The sequence below is a fragment of the Enhydra lutris genome, unplaced genomic scaffold (assembly GCF_002288905.1).
Source record: "Enhydra lutris kenyoni isolate GAN:26980312 unplaced genomic scaffold, ASM228890v2 scaffoldscaffold28, whole genome shotgun sequence".
In the NCBI taxonomy this organism is placed as follows: Eukaryota; Metazoa; Chordata; class Mammalia; order Carnivora; family Mustelidae; genus Enhydra; species Enhydra lutris.
Window position 1 is genome coordinate 3,454,599 of NW_019154112.1, and position 11,767 is coordinate 3,466,365.

The 11,767-nt window shown below is 42.6% G+C and overlaps 1 protein-coding gene across 1 annotated transcript; it reads right to left on the reverse strand.

The window, feature by feature from the left end:
- Nucleotides 1-5,853: 5,853 nt before the first annotated feature.
- LOC111152151 (SLA class II histocompatibility antigen, DQ haplotype C beta chain-like) lies at nt 5,854-11,449 on the reverse strand. The gene is made up of 6 exons (XM_022510505.1): nt 11,326-11,449; nt 9,564-9,833; nt 7,758-8,039; nt 7,167-7,277; nt 6,656-6,679; nt 5,854-6,085 (listed from the first exon to the last, which is right to left on the reverse strand). Exons 1-6 carry the CDS (start codon nt 11,435-11,437, stop codon nt 6,072-6,074), a joined length of 813 nt encoding a protein of 270 aa, XP_022366213.1. The 5' UTR covers nt 11,438-11,449; the 3' UTR covers nt 5,854-6,071.
- Between the last annotated feature and the right edge of the window lie 318 nt (nt 11,450-11,767).

The following is an 11,767-nucleotide window of genomic DNA, read 5'->3' on the forward strand; positions in this document are numbered from 1 at the left end:
GCTAGGAAGAAGTCAAACCCTCACTATTTGCAGATGATATGATACCCTATATAGAAAACACAAAAGACTCCACCAAAAAGTGCTAGAACTGACACACAAATTCAGTAAACCAGCAAGATAGAAAATCAATGTATAGAGATCTGTTGCATTTCCTTATACCAGTAATAAAGTAGCAGAAAAAAATCAAGGAATCAATCCCATTTACAATTGCAACCAAATAATAAGATGCCTAGGAATAAACCTAACTGAAGAGCTGAAAGATCTTTACGCTAAAAGCTATAAAACATTGGTAAAAGAAATTAAAGATGACACAAGCAAGTGGAAAGATATTCCATGCTCATGGGCTGGAAAGGCAAATATTGTCAAAATGTCCATACTTCCCAAAGCAATCTACACAATCATTGCAGTCCCTATCAAAATGCCAAAAGCATTTCTTTACAAAGCTAAAACAAAAAATCCTATAATTTTTGTGGAACCACAAAAGGCCCTGAATGGCTAAAACAACATTGAAAAACAAAAGCAAAGCAGGTGGCTCCACAGTTCTGGATTTCAAGGTATATTATAAAACTGTAATGATAAAAACAGCATGGTACTGGCACAAAAACAGACACAAAGATCAATGGAACAAAATAGAAAACTCAGAAATGAACCCACAACCATATGGTCTATTAATCTGTGACAAAATCAGGAAAGAATATCCAGTGGGAAAAAGAGAGTCTCTTCAACAAATGATGTTAGGAAAACTGGACAGCAACATGCAAAAAATGAAATTGGACCATTTTCTTATACCTTACACGAATGTAAATTCAGAATGGATTAAAGACCTAAATGTGAGAAAATAAAACATTAAAATCCTAGATAAAACATAGGAAGCAACCTCTTTGATACTGGCCACAGCATTTCCTTACTAGGTATATCTCCTGAAGCAACAGAAATAAAAGTAAAAATAAACTATGAGGACTTCATCAAAATAAAAAACTTCTGCAGAGTGAAGGCAACAGTCCATGAAATAAAAGGCAACCTATGGAATGGGAGAAGATATTTGTAAATGACATATCTGATATATGGCTAATATCCAAAATGTATAAAGAACTTATAAACTCAACCCCTAAAAAACAAATAATCTAATTTTTTAAAAGGGCAGAAGACATGAAAAGAATATTTTTCCAAAGAATACATATAGATAGCCAACAGACACACAAAAAGATGTTCAACATCCTTCCTCATCAAGGAAATACAAATGAAAACGATAATGAGATGTCATCTCACACCAGTCAGAATAGCTAAAATTAACAACACAAGAAACAACAGGTATTCAGGATTCAGAGAAAGGGGAACCTTCTTATATTGTTGCTGGGACTGCAAACTGGTACAGCCACTCTAGAAAACAGTATGAAGATTCCTCAAAAAGTTAAAAGTAGAATTATCCTACAATCCAGCAATTGCACTATAAGTATTTACCCAAAGAATACAAAAATACTAATTCGAAGGGATACGTGCACCCCAATGTTCATAGCAACATTATCAACAATAGCCAAATCAATCAATGGACTGATGAATGGATAAAGAAAATGTGGTATATATACACAATGGACTATCACTCAGCCATAAAAAAAAAAAATGAAATCTTGCCATTTACAATGATGTAGATGGAGCTAGAGAGTATTATGCTAAGCAAAACAAGTTGGTCAGAGAAAGAAAAATACCATATGATTCCATTCATGCGTGGAATTTAAGAAACAAAATGAACAAAGGAGAAAAGAGAAAAATCAAAAAATGGACTATTAATGGTAGAGAACAGAGGGCTACCAGAGGGGAGGTGGGTGGGCAGATGGGGGAAATCAACATTGGGGATTAAGACTACATTTATTATGATGAACCCTGAGTTACATATAGAATTGTTGAATAACTCTACTACACATGTGAAACTATATAGTACTATATGTTAAATATACTTGAGGTAAAATTTAAAATTAAAAAAAAAATGTAACTTTGAAGACCACAATTTTAAAAATGGGGAGAGGAACTGAGTAGACATTTTTCCAAAGAAGACAGACAAATTGCCAGCAGTACATATATATAAATATTCAACTTAGGCAACCATCAGGGAAATGCAAATCAAAAGTACAATTAAATAGCAACTCTCACTTATTTGAGTTATCAGAAAGACAAGAGATAAGTTCTGGTGAGGATGTGGAGAAAAGGGAACTTTATGCACTCTCAGAAGGAATGTGTATATTGGTATGGTAGATAGCCACTATAGAAGGCAGTAAGGATGTTCCTTGAAAAATTAAAAATTGAACTACTGTATGATCCAACAATCTCACTTCTGGATATATATTCAAAGAAAATGAAAACTGGATATCAAAGTAATATCTACACTACCATGTCTTTTGCAGCATTATTCACATCTTAGCACAATAGCTAAGATATGATAATATCCTAAGTATATCCATAGATAAATGGATAAAGATTGTGGTATTTATTTACAATGGCATTTGCCCATGAATAAGAAAGAATACTGCCATTTGATTGAAAGTAAGACCAAATACTCACAACCAGTAGATTATTCTAGGACACCCATACATTTTTCTCCAAGGAATAAGCCTTATAAGACTCAGCTCTTTTTGGGGTGCTTGAGTGGCTCAGTGGGTTAAGCCTCTGCCTTCAGCTCAGGTCATGATCTCGGGGTCCTGGGATCAAGCCCCACATTGGGCTCTCTGCTCAGCGGGGAACCTGCTTCCCTCTCTCTCTCTGCCTACCTCTCTGCCTACTTATTGATCTCTCTTTGTCAAATAAATAAGTAAAATCTTTAAAAAAAAAAAAATAAAAGACTCAGCTCTTTTTGTTAGCAAACTTCTTTGTACAGGCTGTTCTTATTTTGACTAAATAATCAGTTAAAGACTATGTTTCCCAGTGAAATGTGGCAGCAAGGAATAGTTGTTTCTATGAAACTGTCACTGGACAGAAGGAAGAAGACTCTGATCTTATTATTAAAAAGATACCTGGTTGGCTTCCTTGGTGGAGCATACAACTCTTGATCTCTGGGCTTTGAGTTTGAGCCCCATCTTGGGCATAGAGACTACTTAAAAATAAAACCTTAAAAAAAAAAAAAAAAAAACAAGAAGAAGAACCCTTCTTGCATAGGACCAAGATGACAATGCTGACCTATAAGAAAATCCTAAAATACACTCTACCACTTACCACCACAATAGAGCTTAGGTTTCAACTAGAAAAATCAGAGCTCATTGTTTCCCTAAACTCTGAATCTGGTTTAATCTCTAGCCCTACCTCTTGACTTTGCAGGGTCAAAAGCGAAGAGCTACATACAGAGACCAAGGGCTCCCTGGACATCTAGCACAATCCCTTCCCATTTTCCCAAGAGTGTCACTCCCTCTTGACTCCCATAGGGAATGGCAATGCCTACCCTGAGGAAGATGACAAAACCAGTACAAAACTCTGACCACTCAGCATCTTGTTAGGGCAGATTCAGACCATGACCTCGGAGAGCAAAATCCTGAATGTCAGTATTTGTCCACCTTCATAGTGCCCATGAATGATTGAATGATCATTGCATGAATAAGAAAGACAAAGGCACCAAGGAAGCCTCATTCTCCATTCTGACCTTGTCCAGGAGACAAAAGGACCTGCCATTGGCTACTGAGGCCCACTGAGTGAGTGGGAGAGCAGGGAGGTGAGAAGCCTGTTACTCATTGGCATCACCCTTCATAACCTCCGAGTAAAGTTCCCAGTCTTAATAACAAAACCTGGAGACTGAGATTGAGACCACCATTTATTGCTGGGCCCACATCAAAGGAGCCACTCTATATAATGACTTCCTTACCACCTGTCAGGAATCAACAAGTCACTATGTTCATAGACAAGAGGAACCCTATCCTCTGAGAATCCTAGCTCATTAAGGCCATTAGAAGACTGTCCAGGAGATAAGGGGTGGAATGGTTGTGAGTTGGTGCCCCAAAAAGGGACTCTAGAAGCAGAGGGGAACTCAGCCACTTATCCCCTGGGTCCATGATATAAGAACAAACTGCCCCTTGCACCACTCCACTGTGGTGGGCTCTGGAGGGTGCTCCACATGGCAGGTGTGAACATATTTCCACTGGGGAGTCATGTGTAGCTTCACCAAGACCTGGAAGATCCAATACCTGTCCCCAGAAAAAGTGGTGGATGCAAGACTAGTTATCTGCACCCAATGCAAGTGAGGGTGCTTTTAAGAGATGTGCATGTTACTCAAGCTTGGCCAATCAGAATCTTCTAAAATTGTTCAAATGTTGGTAGATACTGTAAAAACACACAACAGAACCAGACAGATAAATGCACACACAGAAATAAAGACGAGATAAGATGGGAGGTAATGAGAAAGAGAGAGATGCAGACAGAGATAAAAGGATCCAGATAAATAATGCCAAAGGTGCAGATAGAAATAGACAGAGGCAGAAATGCAATGAAAGAGTGAGAGACAAAACAGAGACAGAGAGGCAGAGACAGACATAAAAAGATGCAGGGACACCCCTATGTTGATTGCAGCATTGTTCACAATAGTCAAGATAAGGAAACAGCCCAAGTCCATTGATAGATGAATGGATCAAGATGTGACATAAATATACAATGCAATATTACTCTATCATAGAGTATTATATCTTACCATCTACAACAACATGGATGGAGCTACAGAGTATTATATTAGATGAAATAAATCAAAGAAAGACAAATACCATATGATTTCACTTATATGTGGAATCTAAAAAACAGAACAAATGAATGAAGAAACAAAAAAAAAAAAACAGAAACAGACTTGTAAAAACAGAGAACAAACTAGTGGTTGCCACAGGAAAGATGGATAGGAGGATAGGCAAGATAGCTGAAGAAGATTAAGAGGTACAAACTTAGAGTTATAAAAGAAATAAGTCATGGAAAGTAAAAGTCAATGTAGTCAATAATATTGTAATAAGGTGACAGATGGTGACTATATGTATTGTGGTAAGCATAGAGTAATGTACCAAATTGTCAAATCACTGTATTGCACACCAGATACTAACATAATATTATATGTTAACAGTACTACAACAGTAAAAAAAATAGAATAAAAAGATGCTGGAAAAAAAAAGATGCAGAGAGACACATGGAAAGAAATATGAGGAACAAAGAGAGACACATAGAAAGAAAGGTGCATAAATAGAGATATAACAGAAAGACAAGAGGGAAATAAAGATCTCATTGAATGTCAGGATCTAGTAACTTCTGAAATCAGCTTGACCCCAGACTTCCTCATAACATGAACAAAGTAAACTTAAGTTGGGTTTCTATCACATGAAACCAAAAATAGTACTTTTATTGTTAGTTACATTTTCTCAAAATAAAAATGGACCTTGATCAATGTGACTTGCCAAGATATACTGGAAACACCCCTGTGGTTCTCTGAGACACCAGGGGCCACTATATCTGGCCTGCATAATCCCACTGTCAGCTTACATACACAACGCTTACCACACCTAAAAAGAGGCCGGCACATCCTTAGGCCATTGCACAGAACAATATCAAATACCCATGAAGGATGTGACTATCGAATTGATCTTCTATCTCCTCTGACTGCTCTTCACTTGGCACCCACAGGTGCCCCTAGTTTCCCTTCAAGGAGCAGTTATGATCCTTTCCTTCTGCACTGGTTTCCTGCCTCCACCCAGTTAAGAAGACTCAGGGTACAGAGAACTCATAAGAATGTTTAGTCACTGTAAAATCTCTACATTCAGCTAAATGGCTTCAATGTGTTCCTCTTGCACCATCGGAGAAGGAAGAATGGAAACAGAAAAGCCCTTGGGGCAGGAGTAGATGCTGCTGGCAGGGAGCTCACAGGCAGAGGCTCCGAGGCCAGTGCAGGAAGCAGCACCACAGTCAGATCCTCAGGGCAGGGGTCACAGGAGGTGACCTGGTGACTCTGTCAGAGGCACTGTAGGATTCTGATCCACATGGGCGACAGGGTGTGAGGCAGCTGGGAATTCTGGGGAAGGATAGGAAGACAACACAGAAGGCAGAATGCCAGGTATCCTCCGGCGTCAGTGCAGGAGCTCTGTAGAAAAGAGGGTGATCAGCACAGGGACGCTGAGGAATGCACCCTCTCCCCTCCTCTCAGGGTCACTGCAGCATCAGAGAAAGCTGGGGTCCAGGGCTTATTGTCATCACCTCCCCCAATATCTCTAGAAAGGTATTATTAACTCAGAGAACATGGCATTCCAGCTGCACACAGATGTGTGGGAGGCTATGAAGCAGCTGTTATCCTTTAAAGGGATATTAAGTTTTACTAAATGTAATGATAACTCACCTTTGTTCCACCACTAGTAGCCTTTCATTTATAAACTCTCACAGGCAGTAGCTGCCAACATGAAACACAACGTGGGCATCATCCTGGTGTCTAACACCCAAGACGTGGCTCTGGTTCCACGTTTCACAGAAAGATGACACCAATGTTGTGGCCTGGTTCTGGAACAACTCTGGGTCTGCCTACAGAAACTGGGCAAACTTCTCCCTAACTCTTGATCTCTGTCGCAGGGACGAGGCCATGAACTGAGCGCACTCACCTCATGCTCTGCCCTTTTTCACCCATGCCCACACCCCCACCGAATAAGAGCAGAACTTGTACCTGTTGGTGGAGACCCACGAGGTCCTACAAAAAGAAACAATACAGAAAAAGGTCTCGTTACACAAACAGCCAGTCTCTCACTCACCCCAAAGGGTGATAAGATAAGCAACTTAAGTGGAATTTTACATTCTCCCTACCCATCAACCACAGGACCTTAACTGCCCTAAGTTAAGTCCCCCAAAATGAATGAAACTGTCCCCAGTAGGAAGGGAAGCAGATGCTCTGACCCTTATAAAGAAGGAAGTGTTCAGAAAGGAGCCAGAGAGACAATGATGAGCTGTCGGGAAGCCCTAGAATATACTCCACCTGGGACCTCCATGATGGGGCTCCTTTCAACCAGTAACGTCAGAGTCCAAAGCCTCTCCCTAGGTTGTTCCATCTCCTCCCACCACCAGCCCAGCCTCCTTCCTTTCAGGGTCAGAAGGAAAGAGCTACATCTAGAGACACAGGCCCCCCTGAGCAGAGGGCCTCAGGCATAGCCCTTCTCCCCCATTTCCCCAGAGCGCCTTACCTTTCTGGCTCCTGTGACGGACGATAAGGCCCAGACCGAGGAAGATCAGCCCCAGCACAAAGCCTCCGATGCCACTCAGCGTTTTGCTCTGGGCAGATTCCGACTGTGCCCCTGGGAGCAGAGCCTGAGTATCAGTCTGAGTGTCCCCATACCCCACAATGTCCCTCTGGGAAGCTTGAAGTCCAGTCTGAAGTACAGGTCCTGGGGGTGCAAGGCAAGCCCAGTGCTCCCTCTGGCCACCCTTAAGGGGAGGAAAGGACCCACTGACAGACCCTCACACCCAGTGGGTATGTGAGAGTAGGGGGAAGCTGGATCCTGCTCCTCCAGACACAATCCTAACCTCGGACTCCAAGACCCCAGTCCCTAGCCAGAGTGTAAATCCTTCAGAGCTACAGGGCTGGGCTGTAGAGTCAGGGTGTGGAGAATGATCTCTCTAGTATCTAGAAAGACAATGAGATTGAGATTGTTCTGATGCTCCTGCCATGGGCATCAGAGTGACATCAAGGATGAGGAATGGAATGGGACGGGCTGGAGGAAGCTGTGCTCTCTGTCTTGTGGGACCCATGGTGAAAGGAAACAGATTGTCCTTACACCACTCCACTGTGATGGGGCTCTGGAGGCTAGGGTGCTCCACATGGCAGGTGTAGACATCTCCTCGCTGGGGAGTCATTTCCAGCATCACAAGGATCTGGAAGGTCCAGTCCCCATTCCTAATAAGTGGAGTGGACACCACACCAGCTTTCTCCTCCTGGTCATTCCGAAACCACTGAACTTTGATCTGGCCTGGGTAGAAATCTGTCACCGAGCAGACCAGCATGTTGTGGTGGTTCAGAACCTCCGTCCTGGATGGGGAGATGGTCACTGTAGGTTCCACTGAGGGGAGTAACAGACAAGAAAAGACAGTGAGATGTGAGACTGCAAGGCATAGTCTCCCCATGGAGAAGAGTCCTGTCTTGGTACCAGGGTGAAAAGGTCCCTGGATTCTGAGTCTTGGATTAAGATCTGAGCTTGGCCACTGTATTAGTTCAAATAAACACAAGTCAGCTTACTTTTTAAAGTCTGAAGAAATAATAGTAATCATCCTGTGAAAGTTATTCTTTGGTATTAATTGATACAATGAAGCAATTTTAAATATTAGATTGCTGTATTACACACGACACTATTCATAAAATTTAAAAAAAATTGAAATAGTAAAGCAGGACTTCTTTCCCTCCACACCTGTTGACATATAAAGTGGTTGCTAATCTCTAACTCCCAAGGTAGTTAGCTGTGAAATTAAATTGTGTTATATAGATGGTGTGTGATAAGGTATTTGTCTAGACATAGCTGCTTGTTAAATATCTACAATTAACTTGCAGAATGTCTACCCCTTAAGTGGATGATGATGACCTGAGAAGGAGTTCGGGGGAAGGAGGATGGGTAGGGTTTAGGCAAAAGGAAACCTGAAACAATTTTTTTATTCAGTAATTTATTAGCATCAATTTATTGACTCCAAAAGTTCAGCTCTTCCTATTCTGACATTTGTTGAGATTTTCTAAGAAATTAAAATTCTGCCTTCCAACACCATTCAAATATTGTTTATATTTTTAGTAAACACTTTCTTTCTTAGACTTTGCATTCACAAACCCTAAATTATTAAGATTGAAGTTACAAGGTTTACTCTAAAACATGAAGCAATATAATAAAGACTAATTAATACAGTCAGTCTTCAAGGCTTATTTACCCTTCTGTTTTCTCTTGAGCCTAGTGGATGGGTGACCACCTGCATTTATTCATGAATTCCACGAAAGTTTGCACTCACTCTACCTGGCAGTCATCGTGTCATATACTAGACAGACAAGGATGAGCAGTTCCTCCCCTCAGAGAAGTCCAGGACTAGTGGCAACCATTTAAGAAAACAGCATTGAGATAAATCATAACATGAAACCAAAAAGTCAAAATTTGGCTTGGTGACAACTCTTAACATATTTACCACGTGTGCCAGGTGTCCTCCCCCCACCAGGCCCAGCCCACTAAGCTTGGCAGGAGCTGGCACAGCTCACTGCAGGACCAGGGCAGGGAAAGGAGCTCACTGTGCTCTGCTTAGGGAAAGGTGGGGAGGGAGAAAGCAAACACTCTTAAGTAAGGAGCGGGGGAGACGCAGAAGTGGTAGAAACCGCATAGGAAACACAGCCCTACTAGAGGACCCACCCACCTCTGCGGGGAACAGTGAAGGGCTATGAGGAGGGGCGGGGGGGAGGGAGTCTGTCCCCACCCCCACTCCCTGTCCCAGCCTCCCCATCCACCTTGTGGGCCTGGGTCCCATGGGAGAGGCCACACCCACCGTGCTGGATCTTGCTGGTACCCACAAGAGAGACGGAGAGGCAAGCCCAGCTAAGATCCAAAGGCAGTGCTTACCTAGCCTCTGCAAGGTAGAACTCTTCTCCATCTGGTAGTTTTGTCTGCAAACTGTGTCCACCTCCGCCCGCGCCCGCTCCACGACATCCTTTTGTCTGTTCCAGGACTGGGCGATAGACCGCCCCACCTCTGTCACCGCCTGGTACTCCCCCACGTTGCTGTCGAAGCGCAGGACTTCCTCCCTGTTATAGATTAATCTATCCAGGAGCCGCACCCGCTTCGTCCCGTTGGTGAAGTAGCACTCGCCCTTAAACTGGAACACGAAATCCTCTGCGGGGAATCACCGCGGGTCAGTCAGATCTCCACCGCTCAGCCCAACCGACAGCCACCGCCCCGCGGGTCTTGTGGGGCACTAGCAGGCGGCCTGATAAACCTGAAGGCCTCCCGCCTTGGATGCCTGTCACCCCTGCCCTGAGCATCCTCCTTCCCAGGCCTTCTTGCCCTCCTCTGAGGGCTTCCAGAACCGCCTTCATACAGGGAGGGGAGAGAAGAAAGCCCCTCTCCTGCGATCTCTGAGCTCTGCCCGAGCCTGAGAACTGAGGAAGACAGGGCAGTCCGCTGATTTTACATCCATCTCTGTGCTCAGATCAGGACATTCTTACATGAAATCCCATTTCCCATACAACTTCAGAGAACCTCAGAGACAAACAAGTGTCCACCTAAGCACAAGAGTTCAAGAGAATGAGGAGAAAAGTCGAAAATGAAGCTTGACCTCCTCCTGAAAAGCATATTCTCTTGGTCCCCTGCAGAGGGCCTTCCTTCTAATGCCTGGGTTTACCCTGAGTTTCTGTCACACCCACCCAACTGCACTGTGAGGTTGCTCACTCCTGCAGGCCTAGAAGGGACCCACATCTTCCAAGTCCTAGAGAGAGACATTCATAGAAAGAACATAGTCTTTGAATAAGATAAAATAGATCCCATTGAACCCTGCCATTTACCAGCTTGAGTAGGTTACTAAACAAAGTATTGATATCATATATATAATTTGTAAAACAGAAGTCATAATGCCCACACATAGGGGTGTTAGGGAAATCCAGAGAGAATTTATATGAAGATACTAATCCTGTAGCTGAAATGGCTTCTCAGTATGTGCTATTTCCTCTTCTTTACAGTCTCCTTTCTCCTAAATTCAGTCCCCCATCAATTCAAGTCTCTGAATCCCACACAAGTTACTATTTGACCATAAACCAGTGAAACCTGAAATAAAGACTTCCTGTCTGTGGTCATCCAGTCAGTTTCACTCAAAAACCAAGAGTTTGCATCCATTTGGACTCCACTCAGAATCAGGAATGTAAAGTCCTTTTTGTCAAATACTAAGACTGGAGAGACTATCGCTGCCCTATATTTCTCCAACAGAGAATCCCATAGTGTGTAGCCTAGATAAGGTCTTGCAGGGACCTGAAATAAAAAATCCTGCTGTGTCTTCTTTGGACAAATTCTTATTTTCAAAAATAACTCCAATGTCAATTTGTCCCATCAGTGGTAGCAGATGCATGTTTTGTTTCCTCCTCCCCATTATAAAATCCCCAGGATGGATTGAGCCCATAGATGTGGATGGGCTCATCATGAGTAGAAATAAGAATGTAACAGAGTTGTCTACCCCAAAGAGAGGAAACCTGTGATGAAAGACTATATATTCGGAAACCTGTGATGAAAGATTATATATTCTGAGATCATAGAACCTTCCACATTCCAGCCCAAAGCTCCTTCAGAACCTGTTGCCTAAGGTGGTGGCTCTGCAGAGCAGGTGCCCTTCACTTACGTGGAGAATCTCTGCCCTCAGCCACTGGGAAATTTAGGACCACCAGGATCATGATTTCAGCTGCTGTCCAGAGGCCTTTGGAGATCCACAAAGCCATCTTCCCAGGCATCATTGGAAACAAAGGAAAAAGAAATGATAGTCAACACAGCTCCTACCTAGGAGCTCTGAATACTCATTTCAGAGAATTAAAGCCTGTGAAAGCTTCCACGCACAGTAGGATTGGAGAGTCCCTAGGAAGGGAACCAATCTGAACTGTTGCCGAAGTACCTCACCTGTCTCTGGGCAGAGATTTTTTATAAAGGTTCTCAGTCCAATACCTAGAACTGTGTCTTCATCAAATTATACTGGATAAATATTTGAAGTGAAGATTTTCTCCTAATTATAGAAATTCTAAAGACTGAATGCCTTAAGGGTTTAAAGAAACAAACAAAAAATAACTCCA

Excerpts from the sequence above, each read along its gene's own strand:
- LOC111152151 (XM_022510505.1), bottom strand. The coding sequence starts at position 11,437 with ATGATGCCTGGGAAGATGGCTTTGTGGATCTCCAAAGGCCTCTGGACA. Across the intron at positions 9,834-11,325 it reads TGAGGGCAGAGATTCTCCAC|AGGATTTCGTGTTCCAGTTT; the intron begins GTAAGTGAAGGG and ends GATTCCCCGCAG. Across the intron at positions 7,278-7,757 it reads CCCCATCACAGTGGAGTGGT|GGGCACAGTCGGAATCTGCC; the intron begins GTAAGGACAATC and ends CTCTGCTCCCAG.